Source organism: Hylaeus volcanicus, chromosome 6, assembly GCF_026283585.1.
Source record: "Hylaeus volcanicus isolate JK05 chromosome 6, UHH_iyHylVolc1.0_haploid, whole genome shotgun sequence".
In the NCBI taxonomy this organism is placed as follows: domain Eukaryota; kingdom Metazoa; phylum Arthropoda; class Insecta; order Hymenoptera; family Colletidae; genus Hylaeus; species Hylaeus volcanicus.
In genome coordinates this window covers 24,421,598-24,443,638 of record NC_071981.1, presented here as the reverse complement: position 1 = coordinate 24,443,638, position 22,041 = coordinate 24,421,598, and the positions used below count along the sequence as shown (strand labels likewise).

The 22,041-nt window shown below is 44.6% G+C and overlaps 1 protein-coding gene across 1 annotated transcript in view; it reads left to right on the top strand.

Annotated features, from left to right (window-relative positions):
• Nucleotides 1-14,203: 14,203 nt before the first annotated feature.
• The window catches only part of LOC128878249 (neurogenic locus protein delta), a 60,062-nt gene continuing 52,224 nt past the window's right edge, over nucleotides 14,204-22,041 (top strand). The window contains exon 1 of the mRNA XM_054126301.1: nucleotides 14,204-15,998. Coding sequence (XP_053982276.1) covers nucleotides 15,939-15,998 — 60 coding nt within the window. The 5' untranslated portion in view covers nucleotides 14,204-15,938. The remainder of the gene's footprint in view (nucleotides 15,999-22,041) is intronic.

Sequence of the window (22,041 nt, the reverse complement as noted above, 5' to 3'; positions counted from 1 at the left end):
TTGGCGTCTTCTTGATCACCTATACTTCTTCTTCTCTTTCTTTTTGCTCCTATCCTGTATCTTCCTCTCGGGACAATCTTCAGTTTCTTGTTTCGTCGTTTCTTTCTAACGTCTTGCGGCTATTCAGAGAGGGGAACCGAAAAGCTTTCGCGTGGGAAGATAAAAGGTGGCATTGTAACGACTTCCTTCTCTGCTTCTTTAAAATGTTCGACCAGCTGAATGTTTTTCATTATTTTTTGTCGTTGCTGAACCTGTGACACTTCAGAGACGGATTAGGGGAAGGAGGAAGATATAAATTTAAAGAGGAAGAAGGTGCGTGAGAATACATCAATCTTTGTATACAGGAAATCTGTTTTTAGTGTATATATTTTAAACAATTTCGAAATCGGTGAAACGACCATTTCGACCCCGTACTATTTTCACGTGGGTTACAACGTATTGCAATTTGAACAGTACCCTTCGCATAGAGAATAAAAGAGATAGATTCGGTATGAAGTAATTATTTGTTAGAAAACTGTATGGTTTGCTAAAAAAAGATATACCAGGAAATAAGATAGAGAAGCATTTAATTAAACGGTTAGTTCGAGCTACTAGATTTGTTATCATTAAGTGAGGAAAGTATCGATAAATGGTCCGTAGAGAATCGCTATAGTAAAGGGTCATTTTAGTATGAAACACTAAAAAATAAGATAAAGGAGCATTTAATTAACTTTTAAGCTCGAGCTACTAAATTGTTTGATCGTTACACGAGGAAAGTACTGATAAATGGTTTTTGGGGGGGTCACTACGGTGGGGCGGGGGTGGTGGAGTGAGGTACGAAATTAATTAAAGACACCGTTAAAGGTTCACGGGTTCTCGAGAGATCGAGCGGCAATATTCAAGCAATGAAGATAAATAAGGCGTGGAAGCGATCCGTCTTCTCGCTTCATTAGGGTGCATTCATCCATTTAGCGAAATCGGCCAACTGACGCAGTCCATCGCCGAGTCTCGACGATTATCTTGTCAGCTGTGAAATGACCCTCGGCGTTATCTACCCCCTCCTCCTCCTTCTCCTCCTCCTCCCTGCACGTTCGTCAGCCCGCATTTTAATTAAGTCTGTTCGCCGCTTAATTAATTTCACTTCGCACCGAACGACGTTGGGGCGTGTCGTAGAAATTATTTTGGAAGAAATTCCGACGTCGTAATACCTAGCTCGACTAGTAGTATTAATTTTCTTGCGTTAGATATTCGCAAAATTACGTACGCAACAGCACGATACCAATTTTCGTGTTTTCAGTGGTCATAATATTACGAAGAAGTTGTGGATAAAACAAATATTTAGGTTACCAAGATAATCCTTTAATTACGCTGTATTAATTACAAATGTATCTTAATAAAAATAACGCTCAAAAAGATTATTTCTCTCTGGAGCTTGACAATTAGCTACGCTAATTTCACAATTGCTCGCCCAGGTGGGGTCAAGTCACGTTATTAATTAATAAAGCAACGATTACGATACGATTGGTAATTAATACCCACGGTGATTTCACGGCTGCGTTAATCAGCGATTTAGCGCAAATGCCTTCGGTGACTAGGGTCCCTGGTACGGATTAGCATTTAACAAACGAAGTTCAGAATTTAAAGACAAAGCCAGGGCCCCCGAGTTAAGAATAAAACTCAGGTACATGGAAACGAAGGTGAAGAAGGCAATAGGGAGGCCGTTTACCTCGAAAGCCCCGTACTTTGGGAAAGTCGACGCTGGTCATACTTAATGAATACGTACCAACGTGATCGGACACGATTCCACGCATGCACAGTTTACACGACGCACGAGGACACTTACGGAAACGTGGCAAAATTCTTATCCTAGTTACAAACGTTCCCATCGCTGAATAAAGAATAAACTACCTTTTATCAATTACCATTAGGTTCTATCAAAAGTTTCATTCGTTTTATTGGTAAGTAATATACATGCGAAAAGAAATTAATATGATATTTACACATTCTTTTGCTTTTTTTTTCTATATGTAATTGTCTCCTTAGAAAATGAGAATTAAAAAAAACATGTATATTTCTAAATAGATTCTCAATTCGTGATTTACTTTGAGAAAATTCGTAGCTTTCTTAATAATTAACATTTTGGATTGAAACTCTCTTTCCTTGTAGACCTCGTGAACCCCTACAAGAAGCATATGGAAAGTCTTCCTGTAAAGTAACAACTAAATTTGTTGAAAATAAAGAAACAATTTTTTTGTTAAATTCTCAGGGGATCGTCCATCGATTTTGGTGAAATCTAAATTTGAGTAGAATATTATACGCGTTCCGAGATGAAAAATTGCATACTGTAACGTTAAGATGTAAATGTAACGTTCAAGTCACCTTGAATGGGACATTTCATAGGAATTACACAGAAAAGTTTGAAAACGTTTGACCTTGTCGTGGCACATTTACTGTTAAATAACGAAGTAGAAAAATTAATCGTGTCCCAGTCTACCATCCTGCTTACAAAATGCTCGAACTTGAGAGAAATCAAGCTAAGAAAAATCTCAGTTGAACCCTTCGTTTCTAATAATACCAATAATAAAAAGACGAATTCGAATTTTGATTCTTAGGTCCAACCTTCGTGGACGGTCTTAAACGAAAGTTTGACGACACGCAGGGACGTAACCCTTAGAGGCACGGGGGAGGGTGGATAGCGGGGGCCCGTGTCGGCGCACAAAGAAAGCGACGCCACGCGAAGGCAGGTGTATCGTTTGAGGTAGTTTGAGAAATCACGGAACTCGAGGCGCGCGTAGGGTCCGGCCGCGTCGCTGCGCGCGCTACACGTCGATCGCGTCGGCGTGGCTGCGATTAAAGCGACAAGGGAGCCACGCCGGCGGGGGATTTTTACCATGACAATGCCGCGGGGTTCGTCATAGCCGTGAACAGGCGTATTGTTTCCACGGTTTCCCACATGCGGCCCGCACGTGACGCGAATTCGTCGCGCTAATGGGAGTGCGTACAGCGTACGCGCAACCCGCACCAACACCGACGACGTCCGTCCTTCTCATGATTTATCGACGTCTGGGTGTACCTCCAGGCAGAATCACCTGGACGGCCCGATGCCACCAATGGAATCTCGCGGGACGCTTCGTGGAATCGCGCTACGTGAGTTAATCTAGCGAGAAACGATCTGAAAACAGAGGCACGAAGCCGGAGACGGTGGCAGAGGGCGAAGACAGAGGAAAAGTGACGTCTATTTTGGTAGAACTTTGCAGGTGCGGAAACCGCTGGAAGATGGGGGACCTGTCTTTTCAATTGTTTCTTTTTTCTTAGTTACATACCGGAGATTGGGGGACGTTGCGTCGGTTTTCTTGCAACAGGCACACGGGCAGAGAAAAAATCTCAACGACGATTCGGTTAGTGGATTACCGCCCGTTTGGTATTTCTTGCAGGTGGAAGACGAGGGACTTGTCTTTTACGAGCGATTTCAATGGTTTCTTTATTCGGAGTTCTGGAGAATCAAAAGGCATATCTAGCGATAATTGAGCCGTTCGTTGCACGAATCGATTGACTCCATAAAACAGAAACTTGAGAAATGCGATAGAATAATGGTAAAATGATAACGAATAACGATAATGCGATGTAATAGTTTCACATATGTGCACATTCTCATAAAATCCCCCATATCTCCATTTGCCATAAATGTATAAACACCTATCCCTCTGTTATAGGGATAATGGCTTCCTTCGGTCGGTACCTAGGTTTTGTGCGTGGGTTTCTTAGAGTAAAGGATAACGTATAAGCATAGTTGTAAAATTTATATTATACAGATAAACGTAGTACGGTAAATATAAGTAAAAGGAAATGTTATTCCCCACGTTTTTAAATGATAAACAATAATAACAAGAAAATGAAACAATTCTGGTACAACGAGCTCCCTCAGCCCCCAAATAGGACAGCGCAGAATATCAGCGGAAGCTCTTTGAATTCTTCTTGCATTTGGCTACTTTGCATCGTCGACGAGAAGGAATCACGACTTCGATTTAAACGAGAATTTTCGAAGATGTCCATCACAGAATCTTGTGACATCAAAGGACAAAGAAACTATCGTAACAATGACCACGTTGGTTGGAATAATGGGTGAGGTATACGCGGTCGGTCCTTCGAAAATCTACGTGTTCCATCGACTCGCGACGGACACCCAGGTTCCTGCTTCCCTACGCGTCACGGTGTAGGTGAATGGAAATCACGTCGTTTTTTGTTCGCCGCGCGACCGAAATAACAGGGACCACGTGGCGGTAGCCGTGTACCGCGGTGAATGTGACTGAATTGTCGAGTGTTCTACGTATGCATTTTGGGTAAAACGTTTCGGGTAAACTTTCAGCCCTTTTATTCTCGTCCGGCAACAAAGACTGAGCACCGTGGGATCCTCCTGCGAAATCGTCAGGATGTTGCTACATTGAAATTCGATGAATACATCGAAGCTCGAGACACCTTAAAGATGACTCACGAGGTACGAGAGAATAGTACGACTCGCAGGGGTGAAGCAAGCCAATCAGAAGAAACCACGTTAAATATATAAAAACAGAGAATTAATTTCTACACCTAATACATAACTGTCACTGTCTACTTTACATACAAAAGAATTATTTACACCGTATATGAGGTTCCATTTACAAAAATTAACTTATTCGTTAAATCTCGCTGCCTAGTATACATGCAAAAGAATTATTTACACCGTGTAACTTTCCCCTCTGCACCAAATGACATTCATGAAAACTTTATAAACATTTCTTTGGTAGCATCATCTCCTCGTTATGATATATTTAACCGTTTCGATTTAAACAAAACACCCTGTACAATGCCATCCATTACAAACGAACGGCTCTATCAGGTACGACCCCGCGATCCTGTTCATCCTCCCTCTCAGCCGGGATCACTTGTTGCCAAGCAAGGACCCTTGGTTCATCGTGCGGTGCAACGAACGAAACTCGCGCGCAAGTATCGAATTGCGCGCATGGTTCCCCGGTGTCGACCCCGTTGGTACGAAGACCTGTACCCCCGACGAGAACGGCTGCGGCGCCGTGGAACGTCATTGTTTCAAAACGAAAACGCCAACGAAGGGAGAATAACTCGTGACATCGGAGAAAGGGTACCTCCAGCTGTACCGCAAAAATTTCTTCTCGGGGGCAGCTCTTTTTCTTTTTTTTTATCACCGCGCGCATTCTCCAGACTCGTCGGAGAAAGAACGGCATCTCCGAAAGGCATCTCCTCAACCCGTTGCGCCTCCCTTCTGTGCGGTCACTCTATAGAGGCCTATTAATTTCCAATGATCTTCGGGGTAACCAGCTGCTGACGAAGAAGAAAAAAAAGAAAGATCCTCGAAGGTCGACTATCGATGCTCCCCGGTCCCATATCCCCCTCCCCTTTCCTCTCTCTCTCTCTCTCTCTTTCTCTCTCTCTCCCTCTCTCTCTCTCTCTTTCTCTCTCTTTGTCGTGGTTCGCGAGATGCATTTCGTTTTAAGTAGAGCCAGCAGGCTCCTTTCTGGTCCTTCCCTCTCTCTCGCCGGCGTCTACCATCCCCCTGTCTCGGTTTCTTCCACGTTGCCTCATCCCGGCGAAAGAAAAGCGAAGAACAGATGCTGCTCCTCCGGGGCACGAACCTCTTCTTCCACGACCGTTTCCCCCGTTGTGCCGTCAGGTAACGCGCAGTCAGATGCAAATCGACGCTTTTCCTGCGCGCTCGCGAACCGCCATTGTTGTTTCTTTTTTTTCCATCGCGGCCTTTTCGGGGCCAGGCTCGATGCACGAAGGGGCACGGTTTCCCGAAGGGAAACTGACGCGGGGGAGACGATCCCTTGGAAACGGTCTTTGTTGGCCGGTACAACGCGGACGCTTTTGTTTTGGCAGGCTGCGGTTACCCTGCGTTCGTTACGCTGACGATCGCGAATGGGATCCCCTCGGTCCTCGCGATTATTCGACTCCATTACTTTGGACGATCCTATTCGAAATTCGGAGGGTTTCACCTTCTTCACGTGACCTCTTTCTGTTTGGACTCTGTTCGTTTCTCTATTAGAAATTAATCGTGTCGACACTTTGCACTCGAGAGGTGACTCTCAGGTGACTAGGTTTTCTAGGTTTTCTTTCTGTCTAATGTCTTGAGGTGTAATATGCCTCTTGTCCATCATAATGCTTGGTATCTTATCCGTCAAGTGGCCAGCATCCATCTTATATCCCATCCTACTGAACCATCTCCAAAAGAAGAATCGCCTAACCATTCATCCAAGTTTCCAAATTGAAAATCAACAAATCGTCGTTTTTATCCTCTCTATTCTAATTTAATTGGTCAACGCTGGTCCAACTCTGCAGGTCCAAAGATCCAATCACCCTCGACTGCTTCCGTCTTAGCTTATCGATCCGTAATGATCGTCAACAGAGGGCCTACAGACCTCCTACGTGTTCTGGTGGAAAGCCGGGATTTATCATCGGCGCTCGAGAGGTCCCAGATAACGACGGCTTTGAATCCTGCCACCGCTTCTCGAAAACAGATAGGACAAATGTAATTTGCTCCTGTTTTATCTCGAAGATACAGGAAACAACTTCCAGATACGCGTCCCAGAAGCTACACTTATCTTTATAATTAGCCGCAATTAGTTTCACTCCCACCGGTACTTTCTCCTGTGGTAATGGACTTTATTTCTTCGGCTCCCATCGGTCGTTTCTTTGGGCTGATCGAAAGATGCATTTGACTGTTGGAGGCATGACCTGCCATGCGTGCCATGGCGCATGACCTCGGTAGTTTTAGTGTTGACGAAAACAAAATATAATTTATCCACGCATTCGAAAAATTACGCGAAAAAAGAAACGTATTTCGGTTTATTTGGTGGTGGCCATTGCGGGGGATTCTGTCGCGGTGCGAGGCGTAGGTTCGGGGTAAGTTATTTGTTTAGGAAGCTGGCAATCCTGAGAAAGAAATCAGGCCGCGCTGGTAGCAGGAAGAAGCCGCGAGAGGATGGCAGGAAAGAAACGGAAGGAAGAAGGAAAGAAAGAAGGTCCGCTTGGCCGCGACGGGAGAAACAGCAGCTGCAACACCCGATACGTATCGCGTCGGGTCCGGGGCGTGGTGGGGAATATGCCCCGCAGGGTCACTCCGGAGAGATTATTATCATTTGTATCGGTCCCTTCGTGCGTCCCCGCGGCTCTTCGGCCGCGCTCGGGCGCGTGGCGCGCGTGCCGTATCCCCTCCACTACCTGCTGGCCCGAGGAGGAGGCCCATTCCAGCTCTCTCGAGTCCCCGACGCTGCGCTAGGGTGTATTGGATATTACGCTGGCCCTGAGCCCCGCTCGCCGCTCGTAAACTGGGACATTGTGCCTTCGAATGAATGCGGAAGACTTTCGGCGACCAGTCTTCCCAGCTCGATTTTATATCCGGTTGGTCGGGACGTCATTATCGTCGGCTATTCCGGGACCTGGTCAGCCGGAAGTTGGCGTCGATACAGCGTGGTTCCGATAATCCGGCGTGCTCGGGGTTATCGGATTACGTTTGTAATGCGAGCATAACTAAGATGGCAATTTAAAGAAAAAAGATTTCACGTAGTGATTCTATTTATTAACAAAAATAGAATCCACGAGTATATAAAGTACGCGTAATAGAATTCATGAATATATCAAATAAAGTATGTGGAATAGAGAATTTGGAAATAATACGTAACGATATTCATGTTTTGCGTCCATTTCGTGGCCTTCTACCATCGTCATCAATAATCGCGTAACAGTGTTGGATAACAAGGAATTACATTTTTAAATGTTACTTTAATTTGAAATAAGGATCGATACAAAGTTTTCGATCGAATCTATAGAATAGCAAAAGCGGCCATATTGTTCCGTGGCGCCAGTAGTTCTCGAAGCCGTCCCAGCCTCGCTGTACGGCTCCCTTTTGTTATCTTTTGAGAAGTGTCGCAGGGTTCCGAAGGTCCTCTCATTCGAGGTGGGTCATTAAAACGTGGAGAACATTCAGATACGAAGAATGGTGCCTACTTCTTCGGGATTGATTCACGGTTCAGCGGCAGCTGTAAAGAGACTTTAATTCTCGAGCGTCGTGACCAAACTGGCCCGGCCGAAGCTTTTGGAGTGGTGAAACGACGAGATCTGCCGCGAGGGCTTCTGGGCTGGGGCCCCTCTTCGAGGTAGCAATCGACCCTCGATAAATCTCCGCCAATCGGCTGGAAACGTCACACAAGCATTAAGGGGATTCTACGGAGGATTACGAGTCATTACGTGAATCACCCAGATCCAACAGAACAGCCGATAAACGAGTCGGGCCACGTCTAAATACGATCGCGTATTTCGCGTCACGAACGTTTCTAGATTTGTATAATTCGTCGCTTCGGGTAATTGATATGTGGAGAGCTTCGACGGTAATCTAACCGGAACGTGCCCGTTTCGCGAGGGGTATCGTGTCGATAGGTCGTTCCATACCGATGGAACGTGATTGAAATGTTCCGGCGATTCAAAATGGCTGAATATGATCGGTTGTAGTGATTGAGCGATTGCTTTTGAGGAAACTTGATACTTCGGTATTATTTCATGTTGTATTTCATATTGTATAAAATATAATAAAGTAAATTTTACATAATAAAATAAGTGATTGATCGTAAAAGACACGTGATTAATTTCTACGCGTAATATTTCGTTAGGAGAAGGTTGCATAGAACAAGTCAAGGAACGCGAGGAGCGGAAATGGGAATGCAAACAGGAAAAAGGATTAAATGGAGTGCTTGCAAGGTAAATAAACCACTTCAGGGCCATTTCTCGGGCTGTGAGAATTCGTGAGAATTCGTAGGATCGTGCAAACGGAAAACTGCCCCACCATCACCTCCTACTGTCGTAACACACTGTGTCGGTTATACCCACTGCACGTGAAATCGAATATAATTCATCTGTTTGTTTGTTTTTTTTTTACGAACTTTATACAAATTACTCGTTGTTTCTTATTTTACTTGTTTGAGACGAAGGTATTACATAGTCTTTCAGATATTATTAATTTTTTCAAATTACCCAATTATTTTTTGTTTTACTGACACTTTGATTCAACACCAATGTCAAGTACAAACTCAAAGTACGAAGAGGCTTTCTTAACCAAAATTACCGAGTATTTGATCGGTTCGTTATCCGTATTATGACGCCCCCAACTAGTTCGCATAATGTCGGTTCTATCGCATGTGTGTCTTTTTGGGGAAAAAAGCTTCCGGTCTCTGAATGTTTTTCTAATTAAGAAGATACGGATGTTGACTGTTCGACGCTTCGTCAAACGGCGTAGATAAGAGGTATTTTGGATAACGTAAACACGAAACCCGCATTTCCGTGGCCCGAACGAATAATTTCAAATTATGCAGCATCGCCACGGGCGTCTACGCGACGCAGGGGCAACGATCGAATAAGAGTCGATCGAATCAACATAATCGAGCATATCTACGATCATTGTGTATCGTTCGGAGATCGCTCGAGCAATTTGCGCGTCACCTGCGCGCGTACAGCATGACGGCGAGCGTCGTTGGAGACACGATGAAACTTAACCTCCTTGGTTCTGAATTTTTTTCCTTTCGATAAAAAAAGTAAATGCATTCTTCTAGCATGCCTCGAGTTATTCGAGGTTCAAGAATGGTAATCCGATACATTTTTTTCTTGTACAAACTTGGTTACGTTAGATTAGTTAAAATTTGAAGTAGCGATGCGCACGAGACGAGACGAGACGAGATTCATCTCGTCGCTATGTAATTTTAACCTCAAATGATATAATAATAATATATAATACAATAAGTAGTTGGTCGACTCGATATTTGATTTTACCACTCACCTACAATTTCAATTTCATTCTAATATTATCATTGTAAGACACATTTCTACCAACACCCCATACGCATTCAAGGTATCCAAAAAATAAACCTGAAGTCCTCAAACAATTGTCTTCCACTGCACCTCGAAGCGTACGAAATTGCCAGCGAAAAATTGGACGCATTATCGAGTGTAATAGTTAATCGAATAACGAAAATCAGGGTATTATAATTGGATTTCGGAAATAAAAGCATAACAGGCCTGTTAAATTACGATCAAAGGCGTTACCCTTGCGAATAGTCAATTTGGTAAACCCCATTATCCCAGCTCGCTAAATGATTGTCGAATTACGCTTGCCTCACCCTCTCCCGACGCTCCCCACCCCTTGCTCTGTAGCTTCTTTTTATCGTCATTTCCACGCGGCAGATGCTGCAATCAAACAGAAATTAAGCTACACGAAGGGATCGGAATAAACAAGCAGATGGACAACATTGAAACAAACCAGTAAGGGAGCCGGGAGAGGAATTAAGGAAATCACCGGTTATTTGCGCAGCAGCGGCCGCCTCGTCGATCGGATCGATCGATCCGAGGATTAACGAACCGATAAAGTGTTAGCACTGCGTAAATGGCTGGTCTCGCTGAGAACCGTGGAGGACGACCGCAAACTACCAATCATAGCGTGCAAGAACGTTTCGCCTGCTCGCTAGTGTAGCATGTGTACACACATGCTCATGCTGAACCCCCTCATTGTTTAGTCAGGAAGGTAAAACCGCCAATACAGCGAACACCTTTAATGTCTTGTTGCATGATTTTTATTTTATTATTTCATTCAACTTTTACGTTGAAATTATCTTGAATTCCGTTCATTTCTGTTTCTTTACCTTCGAATTATTTCTAATTTTATTTGGTCTTAATATTTCATATCGAAGTCACTCTTTGTTTTATTAATTTTTATTCCTTCAGCTTTGGACCATTTCGTATTTTATTCATTCTTATCCTCTTGGTTTTGAAGTATTTTCAATATTATTTATTTTCGTTCTTTCAGGTTTGGATTATTTCTTATTTTATTCATTCTTAACCTATCATCCAGCATAGCATCCATTTTCATTCTCTTAGGTTCGAATTGCTTCTAATTAGTTTTCACCTTCTTATCTTTAAATTATTTGTAATTCCGTTAATTATTCATTCCTTTTCATTTTTCATTCCTTTATTTATTCCCAATAACTATCTCTTAATCATTTAACAGCAAGAGAAATAACAAGTGGTGCCCGCAAATTATAGTAACAGAATCTATTATTAAATGAAACATTAGCTTCGGTAAATTCGTTGAATAATACTACACGATCGTGTTACGCAGCGATAGGGCTAGACCGCGACGCGTTGCGTGTTACCTTAAACGACGGCGCCGGCGGTTCATTGAGTCGGCCTAAGTACGCATACCAGCACAACGAGCGCATGTGCCGATGCGTTACGGTCTCAAGCGTCTATACGCCAGCACGTATGAATGAAACTGCGGCGAACGAAGAAAGGAACGAAGGGAGTCGCGTGACGGATTCACGTGTTTCGCGCCTATCGACCGAACCACGCACCTCCGCGTCGCGACACCCCGGTTATTCAAGTCCCGTGCAACTAAAACCGTTTAACTTGGCTGACAGGTATAAGAAAAAAAATGTTGATATTATTAGACGTATGGCAAATTCGTTCTAGCCTGTTTAATATCGTTATCTATAGGAATCTCGCATCTTATTTTAATTGTTATCCAGATATATATTAATAACAGGCCTGACAGACAATTTTCAGATTACGAAATACATATAAACTTCATTTTCCAAACGGTTAATCGCATTATAAAGAATATTTGTTCGTTTAGTTTCTTAAAAAATATCGTATATCGCGTAGAAATGAACTTTCAATTTAAAGTGGTCTTAGTTTGTGAAGCGAACGAAACAATTTTCAGCTTAGCATCGCATCCAATGTTCGCGATATATAAAATTCAATCACTAAACTTCCTATACTACAGAATTTCAAAGAAAAATAAAAGTTCGTTCGTATCTCACAACGTGTCCCATAAACTGTCAACGACTCACCTTTCGCGTGATTTATTTTTGCCCGAACCAACAGGAATCGTATTCTCGATATTGCCAGCTTTCCCCCTTCCGCCCGTTCCCATATCTGTCAAGTTTATCTTCGTATCTTCATTTGTTTGTACACAGAATACGATCCGGCAGATACAAGTGTCATCGAGCAGAGCTCGCACCACCCGAGTTGCGAGACGGTGACGCGAGATGGCGCGCGGGTTCCACTCGAAAAAGGACGGAAAGAAGGAACTTGCTAGCGCAAGCGGTGGTGGTGGAACCACGGCCGGAAGTGGTTCCATCTGGCTCCCCTGTTGGTCTGACCTGTTGAACCACCTCGTGACCGGAAGTATACCATACACCTACGGGCACCATGGTCGTCCCCAGTCCCTGCGGTGCACGTCACGAAAACAACAAAGGCTTCTTTCTGCCCCGTGACACCTTATCACTTCTTGGCGGCCTGTTTACTTGATTGCGTCGACATGATTTTCTTCCTACCGGCGGCCCTTTGTTCCCTCGTCCTATCGTACGGTTTTTCTTTCATTCCCATAGGGTAGGCTTGCCACCATGAGAAAAGATTACAGGAGACGCTTCTTAAAATTGTGGTTTCGTAGACTTCTCAGAAAACCATCTCCTAAACTTTAAAAAAGAGATATCGTTACGTCTGATAGCATTAACGAAACGTGCTCTTACCTTACGAATAATTATCAAATTCGTGAACTTCTCTCGTGGGGAGGACGATTATAGTCCGATACTTTCCTAATATTTGAGAATCTTTTCTAACGATACCAAATGTTTGATATAAACGTTGTATAAATATACGAAAAGTGAATACTTTGAACAGTATTTCTGTTAATTTTTTTATTCAAAATTCTCGATTCGCGTAAGAAACATTAACTATGTAAGAGCGCCCGTCGCCCTGGGACACTTTGCGGGTCGAGGACAGGCTGCAGGAGCTAAACGAAGAGGAGGAGGGGTGGAAAAATGCAATTCGCGAAGGGGAACAATAGGGGGATGTCGATGCGTGCCCGAGACAGGTCCGGAGCATTATGTTCGAGGTACAAAGGGCTCGCGAGGAGCAGTATGCGCGCCGTAATAATCTGTCACCCCGTGCACAGCCGCGTATACTTATGTGTTTCGCGTAGGGAGGGCAGTGTGTATGAGGTGGGGTGCGTTCGCACCCCATCAGGTTTTGCAACTGGGTGACGTCAGACCGGCCCAGGAGACTTACGTATTACGAACTCGCTGAAAGAATCAGGAAGGGTGACGAGAGGAACGTCTGGCAGCCGTGGACAGCAGCATCGGTACCGCGTGAAACTAAAAATGCTCTACGATAGGGACAAATACAAATTAAAACGAAAAAAGAATTTCAATAAGAGATAATTCTATTATTCTATATTTATCTGCAAAAAAAAAAACTTTAACTCTCCCTTTGGATTTCAAGTCATCCTAGGAATCATTTATTCGCGAACACAAATTCTCATTTTAGGTACGCATCGTTTTACACAAATAGGAATTGAAAGTAACCACATTCTCCCCCCCTAAGAGTCTTAACCATTTCGTTGAACACTGTCCCAGAAGAAAATTCCTCAAAGTATGTTCTTCGAGGAGCCTCTTCGTTCTTCCGAAACAACCACCACCATCGGATCCCGTCAAATAATTTCCTCGGTGGTAAACGAGGGGGGGGGGGGACCAACCCCTCGCCATAATCAAATTAACTAGCGGTGGCCACGTGTATCGCGACTCGAGTAATCCAGGCCGGGTTCCAGTAACCCGTTCGCTCTCGGCGTATCGCGGCGTGTAAGAAGCGTAATACGCTTAAAAAGAAGGGTATGACGTCACGGAGGAGGTGGCATGCGGCGCGTGCCATCGGATGGGGTACGAGTTATCGTGGCTCGTGGGACAGAGACAAGAGACAGGCAGGGGGAGTGTAACCGGTGCAACTGGCGACGAGGGGTGGAAGCAGAAAAGTGGCGGAGAGGGCCGGGGGAGGACGAAAAGGCTGCGGCGGGCGGGGAGGGCGGCGGGCGAGGGGGAGGGGGAAGACAGGCGCCCCGAGGAGTCTATGGCAGGCAAGCAGGCAGGCAAGAAGTCCGCACGAGTGGCTGGGGTGTCGTACAGGGGCTACGGTGGTGGGGGTGGGCGCGTGCAGCCGGCCTGCAGCTGCCTCTTCGGCATCCCCTTCCCCTCGTGCCCCTCGTCGATGGTTCTCCGTGCCCCTCCGAAGCTCCACTCTACGTGCCACCGGCGCAGCCGCTGCCCACCACCCCTCTGGTTCGGCAACCCCTCCCGTCGGGGGCCCGGCGGGACCACAATTATAAGTAGGGGTGCTCCCGGCTTACTACCTCCAGTCGAGGGTTGCACGCCGTGGTGTAGACGCGCGGTCACGTACGCGTCCGTTCGAAACGTTAGAGCGCACGCGTGCACACGGAACGATAGGAGCAAGACGGAGACGAATCAGCAGCTTGGACTATATACCATTAATCGAAGCGAGAGAGAAAGTAGCCGGGACTCTTTGGAGTTTCTACAGAGACCGTCTCGTGCACGCGAAACCAACCGAGGATCGGACTCGCCATCTGTCGAGTATTACGTTGCAGTGGTTGCCGGAGTTAACGCGGTGTGGCGCTAGTGTTGGCTCTGTTAGTGGCGCGGAAACGTGTCGAGATAGCCGTCGTTGGCGGGAAAGAGAAGGATACCGTGGATCGCATCGAGGAAGGAACTACAGGGCAGAGAGCGAGACAAGCTGTTCTCGTGCACGGACATAGGAGCGCACACCGGTTCGGCGTGCACCTCCACAAGGGAAATACGGGCTCGGGGCGCATCTCTGGATCCAGTAGTACCTCAGCTGCGGAGTGGTGCCTTTCGTGCCGGTTCTCTCTCTGGCGCGTAACTCTCCTTCTTTCCCCCTACCCTTTGGCCCTACGAAAAACTTCCCCTCTCTACCGAGGCGAGCACATTGACTCTCCCGTTCGTCTTTGACTCGTCACATACGACGAGGGTATCCTCCACCTCCACCTTCGGCCTCTAACCCTTCTCTTCTTCCTCCTACTCTTTCACCCGTGGCCCCCCTCTTCTTCTCCTCTCGCTGGTCGCCGAGAGAGAATATTCCTCACGGTTCGTCGACGGCCAGTCAGTGCGCGACTCGTCGTTGTTGCGACGGTTGGCGAGGAGGAGAGAGTGTTGTATACGTGCCTTTACCGTGGAAAATTATGCTCGCGGCGAATCGTCGTGCTCCTCGTCAACGTAGTGGCTCGTGTGCCGCGAACGAACGCTCGACACGGGCGTAGTGAGAGAAACATACATACATTTTGGAGACCGTCGTTCCCAGAGCTGACAAAATCATCGCCGAGCACACACCACCGGACACGCGTATAAGACACAGCCGCGTAAAGTGATATTCAGGAGAGATACAGAGATCATTCGGCAAAAGCGTAAAACGGAAAGAGACCTGCGCCGATTTTTTTTCCTTTTCCGTGTAATCCTACGCACGGAAAGTATAATTCACATCCCATCGACGATCTAATCGTACCCTGGACGAAGCTGTTCTACGACTCTCGGCGTCCCACGGATAATGGAATAAAGTGTGTCACACAGTGTTCAGTGATCCGCGCGTGATTTTCATATATATATATATATATATAATATATTTCCAAATACCTGTATTTGGCATCGTCGTCGGATATACCAGCATTCTTTTCTTGTATTCTCAGTGTTGTACAGTGCGACAGACAGGAGTGACCGTGGCGGCTCCTTCCTCCGCGAGTTAACTTCGTTTTTCTTTTTCCTTTTTTTTTTGTTTTTGTTCACGTTCCGTTTACCGCTGTCGTGAGAAATTCAAGCCGGTGGCAGTTTAACGCCGCGACCTTACCAACGAGGATTACAATATTTTTTCGTTTGACGTCGACTTCGTTTTCGGATCCGAAAGAGGAGGATACGACGGCTATGCAGCCTCGCGAAATCACCGCGAGGAGGTAACGCCGACGAGCACACTAGGCCACCACGGTCCACACACCTCCGCCGACGGACCTACCGGCGGCGTGTAAACATCGAATCGAACAACCACCAAACATGTGGACCAAAATGCTCGTGTGGACGGCCGCCGTCGTGCTCTTGCCGGAACCCCGTACGGTAAGCGTCGATTTTTATTTCGTCCTTCACCCTTCGGTTAGGAACGTTCGATCCTTGCCGATATATCGATTCTCGCCAATATATCGATTCTCGATTCAAGCGATTAGAATTCGGTGCAGATAAACACGATTTTTAATCGAAGCGTTCGGAGCATCGATTTTCTACCTCTATTTGTTTAAAGTAATCCAAACGAAATTGATTCAAAAATTTCGATATCTGTTTATCAACCATACCTCAAGTATTTATTAGATCCGAGAATTAATACTGCACCTTTGTATTTAATCATTCGTAACTGTAATTTTAATGAAAATATTTGGTGGCTATTTCGCTACATCGCATTACCAACTTCTCAACCCGATGATCATTACAATTTAACTTACGAAGTTCGGTAGCTAGGAATTGATTTTAGCTTTACGTACAATTATTTGTAACTCTACTTTGACTACAAATATTTACCTCGACACTTTCCGTATTATAATATATACTTGTGTTATAATAATAACATACGTAAGAAAACAAATTGCATATAATAACGTACTTTGAAACGATACGAACGATAGCAGTCGTCTACAATGATATTCAGAAAATCGATTACAAAGTCGAACATCCCTGTACTCGACCTTCGATCACTTCTCGATTCTAAAGGAAGAGAGTTTTATCGTTCATACGAGACTGAAATTTTCGAAGGATGAGTTTATTTAGGAGAGCGATAAAAAAATCGTTTCTTCTTTTCGATTCGTAAGAAGAAGGTTGAAAATATTTCCGTTTATTTTTAGTGGCCTCCCGACGAACGTGCGAACCGTTTCTTTCCAAAGCGTCGAAATCTTTTATAACCGCCCCTTTCGCAAAGATCTCGCGTCTTAGGTCAAACGCACCATTTTCTTCCGTTCGTCGAAATTCCCATGTTGGGTATTTCTTTGTTCGTTGTGGAACATTTCTCGCTCTACAATTCAGTTTTGCTTCTCTTCAAGTATTAACAAACAAGCTTTTTTCCTTTCATTTATTTCAATACGTCATACGTTACTTGATAGCAACGATCGATGAATTATGCATTAATGCATCATCTCTTCAAACCCTCTTCAAACCTTCTTCAAACGAACAGTAATTATTAGGTTGGACCAAAAGTTTCTTTCGCGAGTTGCATTCAATTATTTTCTGTGGCAGTGTTTCTATAAATAGACAATCTAATTTCTTAGACATTGATGCTGTAACAGTAACGGAGCGAAATGAATCGTACACAATTTTCTAACGTAACATAAAACATGAAATATCGCTTATGTATTAATTATTAATAAAACGAAAGAAACTTTTGGGACAACCTAATATAAAGTTACGTATAAAAAGGAATAAACTAAAAAATACATACATAAGTTTCCATAGAGTCGTACACAAAAGTCTAAACGTGCAAAGAAAGTAAGAATAAAGTATGTCGAATAACAATTTCGGTAATTCTCGTAATAATCCGAATCGCGACAATTTTGCCCATCGATATATTTCCGTATTATAATATATACTTGTGTTATAATAATAACAATTTCGGTAATTCTCGTAATGATCCGAATCGCGTCAATTTTGCCCATCTCCGTTCGCGTTGCTCGCGATTGTTCGACGACAGAAACGTAAATCTCTCGCGGATAACTCAATGGCAACAATCGGACCGCGTATTTACGTTGGTGAATCTTCCCTTGCCCCGCGACGCCATTCAATTATCGCCTCGATCGGTTTCGCTCATGGGGAGGAAGCCTGTACGTCGCCTCGTCGTGGAAGTTAAAAAAAGGATTCCAACAGTCGATAACAGGCGGGCAAGCGGAATTTATGTAACCAATAAATTCCCCAAGCGAAAATGTTTGCCCGATCTAACCGCGGAACGGGGACGCGTGAACGATGAAAGGATTATTTTGTCAACGAGCCCACGTGTAATCTTATTGCTCGGTCGTATTGTCGGTTCTCGATACGTTTATCAACTTCGCGGCACACCGCGGTCGACCTTGATCGGCTGTCGATGAATGGCGCGATGTTTTGGTTCGGAATCCAAGACGTTCCCCTCTGTCAAACCGGTCGCTCGGCCGTAAGAGCTCTATGTCGGTATTTATGGATAAAAACGATGACGCTCCGGAGATGGGCGCGTTCAGAATAGAAGCCCTCGGTCTATATATTTACGTCGCGCGCGGTTATCAACGATACGTTCTCCTGCGGACTAATTGAACGCTTGCGTAAGTGCGAACGCGGCTTGTGCTTTTCTGTCACCAATCGCGTAATAACCTAACCATCACAGTTCGTTGTACGTTCTGGCGCGGTGATGGCCGCCGAGTTTTCTTTTCCTCGTACCGCGATATTTTCTATACGTTATTTATTCACAGTGTTTTCTTACGCTTTACGTTTCCAGTTATCTATTTCGTTTGGCGTAGAACTTCATTCCGTGACTTTGCAAGGTAAACTCACCGTCATACACTTTACTAACGTAGTAAACGTAGTTTACTGCGGTAGTAGTCTACTAATCTGCCTACTAATTCTAATAGAAATGACTTTTCTTTCGAATATTTGACACTCGAGGTTACGTCACTTGTGCGCTGGGGAATTTATACTCTGACAGATATCGGTGATAGCGCAGTAATACATATGCAACTTGATAAAAGCGTATGAATTTCTGGGAGATTATGTCTAAATTAGATCAATTCTCTGATACTTCATACTTTTCGTAATTGTTGACCAGTGATGCAACGGACAAGTGACATTGACCTGCAGTCACGTGTCGTTGTTTACGTGTACTTTGATTCGGTCGAACACAATTTGGGATGTAATCGATGAGAATTATTAAATGGATAAATGTATGTGTACAAGCGTAGAAAAAGTATTGATCGCGATATCCAAGGGCGAATCTACGCATCTGAATCGATGGACATGTGTAAAACAAAGACTTTACGCAAAATTCATAAGACCTTAAAGTTTCATTCCAAATTTCACAATTTTTCATGTTGGAATTTGTTTGCGAGATTTGCATCCTCTTCTACTTTCCCTTTGAACAATTACTTACGTAGCAACAACAATTTGACAGTGAATTTCAAACTTAACATGTCCATCGACCTAGATATGTAGATTCGGTGAAAGTATTATTAATGTAATTAATTTGATTTTATTAATTTAAGTATTATTAATTTAATTTTATTAATTAATTTAACGTCCGTGTACTTGTATCGTCCAACTTGGTAAATACGGTAGACGCCATAGACGGACCAGTGTGTACCTTGACTATATCTGTGCCGTGACTGACATAAATACCTAGGATAAAAGTAACCACTGAAGACTATTTCAAACGTAAAATACCTAGATAAAAAGCGCAACCAAAATTTGTACACATCGTTTGCTGAATTAGAGTTGCAATTTAGCTTGTAAAGCAAAATTATATTTCTCATCGAACGAGTTGATAGTCGGTGGCTGTTGTTCGAACAAAATTTCGTGGTTGCATGCGCTAGCTTTCGGTTACTTTTTCCCTAATCGTCCCGCGGGTCTGTATTCTTCCTGGGAGAGATGTTTTTTTTTTCTTTCTCCCAAGTCTTTCTTGTCCCTGCGTCCTTCTCCCATTAGTTATATCTCGTTCTCCGTTGCACGAGCAGCCAGACTCGAGCCATGCGGCGAAAGAGGCGAAAAGGCAACAGTATTCGGCGCGTACAACAACTCTAAATCTGGATCCACTCTTTTAGAAGTGTCTAGCTCGTCTTCGTTCCCTTTCCTCGTTCGTTTGGCCCGTTGCGCCTATGCTCTCTCTCTCTCTCTCTCTCTCTCTCTCTCTCTCTCTCTCTCTCTCTTCTTTTCGACCTTCACGTGACACCGTCGGAAGTCGCTGGAGATCGGTCTTTGTTTTCCTCCATCTCGAGGAGTCTCCGGTCTCATAAGGTGCGTTTGAAAATTGTTTTGTGACGAAATAACGCCGGTTGCCGGTTGTTGTATCCGTAAATAGTCGACGGCGGCCATTTCTGTTCCGAGAATAGCTCTCCAGCGCGCCAAAAATGAGAATTCCTCATCGAGGACCGAGCACGCGTGTGTATACACTCGTATGCAGAAACGTGCGTATGCTCTCTTAAAACACGTAACGAGAATTGTTCCTGCCAAGCGAATACGTACATCTCGTTCGATCGTATATTTTTCTCTTTTGAATCCTACGACCCATAAAGCTGCTCGTTTATTACTGTACGCGAAACTGCCGGTCGTTTCGACTGGACTGCCAAAAATTGCACGTGTTTCGCGAAAAAATTTGTCCGTTAAATCGATTCGTGATGTAAATTTATTGGCAGAGTTACATTCGAAAACTTTGTAATTTCTGTTCGAACAGTCGACGCGATAGCTACGAGTTCGTAGCCTGTATAAATTTTTATACGAAATCGTGTCAAATAGCGATCGGGTGCGATGTGAAAAAAGAAGCGACGAGGCTACGTCTAAAATTCCAGTAAAAGCTAAAGTTGACAACGAGGGGTGTAATGGACGGTCCGAGTGAGGCAGCGAGATCGTAAAACGATCCTCGGGCTCGATAGTAAGGTTAGTGCGCTCCTCTCGTTCGCGTGAGACGATATATGTATAGTTTTGCTCGGCTATACGATGTCTCGTGGGAAGGCTCGCTAGTCTGCTGCCATCTGCGTGGCTGTGTGCACTTGTAAGAACGCCGGTGAATGTGTGGACACGTAAGCCGTGGGCCATTGTCCACAGTGGTCAAGAACTCTTTGGCCGAACGACGAGGGTACGAACGGAGAAATATTGACGCAACGGGTCTGTTTACACTGGATACTGTCGCCCGAAGAAAAACGGTTCGAGTCGCCGAGACGACTAGACGCAATTCCAGCTGAAAATCTCCGCGAAACTCGTTCGATTCCGTGCGGACAGAAACGGACAAAATTTGATTCGTGAAACAAACGGCTCGTAAAAATAATAGTACAGCGCGTTACCGACGAGTTTTTATTCGACTTGAAATGTGATTCTACGATTCAAACGTCTACTTTTATTTAACGTATGTCGCGTAAAACGTATAGAGACGAGCTTTGTGGTAGACATTGTAACGTGTTCCGTCGACACAATGTAATCCAGAGGTGCGACAACTACAAATTCCTACCATTTCGGCAATATTCAATGTCGTTCAGAACATCGACGCTATAAAGACTTTTGCAATCTTTACTTAACGAAATATGACATAATAATTACCGACCGTGCAATTCCGAATGCAATTTTACTGTATAATGTGTAATCCCAATGAAATTTGTCAGTTAAAACGAGAATTCTGGCCGTCTGTGCGACGAATCGATCGAGTCGAATTTTATGCCGTAACAGAAAAAAACGGGGAGAGACGTTTTCTCGACGCCTACCGACGCGATTAATTCTTCTCGGCGTTACTTCGCCGCGCGAAGAAACCGGTAGCATACGTTAATACATTTACGACTGGTTCCAGCACTTTCTTTTCTTTTTTTCTTCTTCTCTGGCCGAAAACGCCCCTCGTGTTCCACGATCGTTGACGCTCGGCGCAGCACGCGTGGCGAAATGTCCATCTGCGCCTCTGGTTCTTCTTCTGGCCCCTATCCACCCGTCTCGTAGCTCGCTCGCGTCTCGATAAGTGAAAAAAGTGCTTTTTGTCGGGTCACTCGCGCGGATATCTCTGCTCCTCCTGGGAGACGCGCACTGCGAGACACACGCGTGCGCAAAAACGCGCTTGCAACACGTGCTGCCCCGGCCGCGTGTTCGGTCGTTGGGCACCAGGCGACCCCCGACGTCGTGTTCCGGCAAGTCCTTGTTGAGGTTATGCGCGTTTCGCGAACATTCTCCGGTTCACCGTCAATAATAATAAACGGAAGAAACGTTGCCTTCCATGTAAACGAAATCGAAGGTAGCATCTCTAACGTACACCGTGTTCGGTCCATACTTTCGAAACTTAATACTTCGAGTAGCAGTGCGTGCATGCTGTATAATTTAGTCTCTGGATGATCGTCAACCTTTCGGTCGACGTTATTCATCTTTTATTTGATTTCTTTCAATCTTAAATTGATTTTAGTTTGGATTAAGA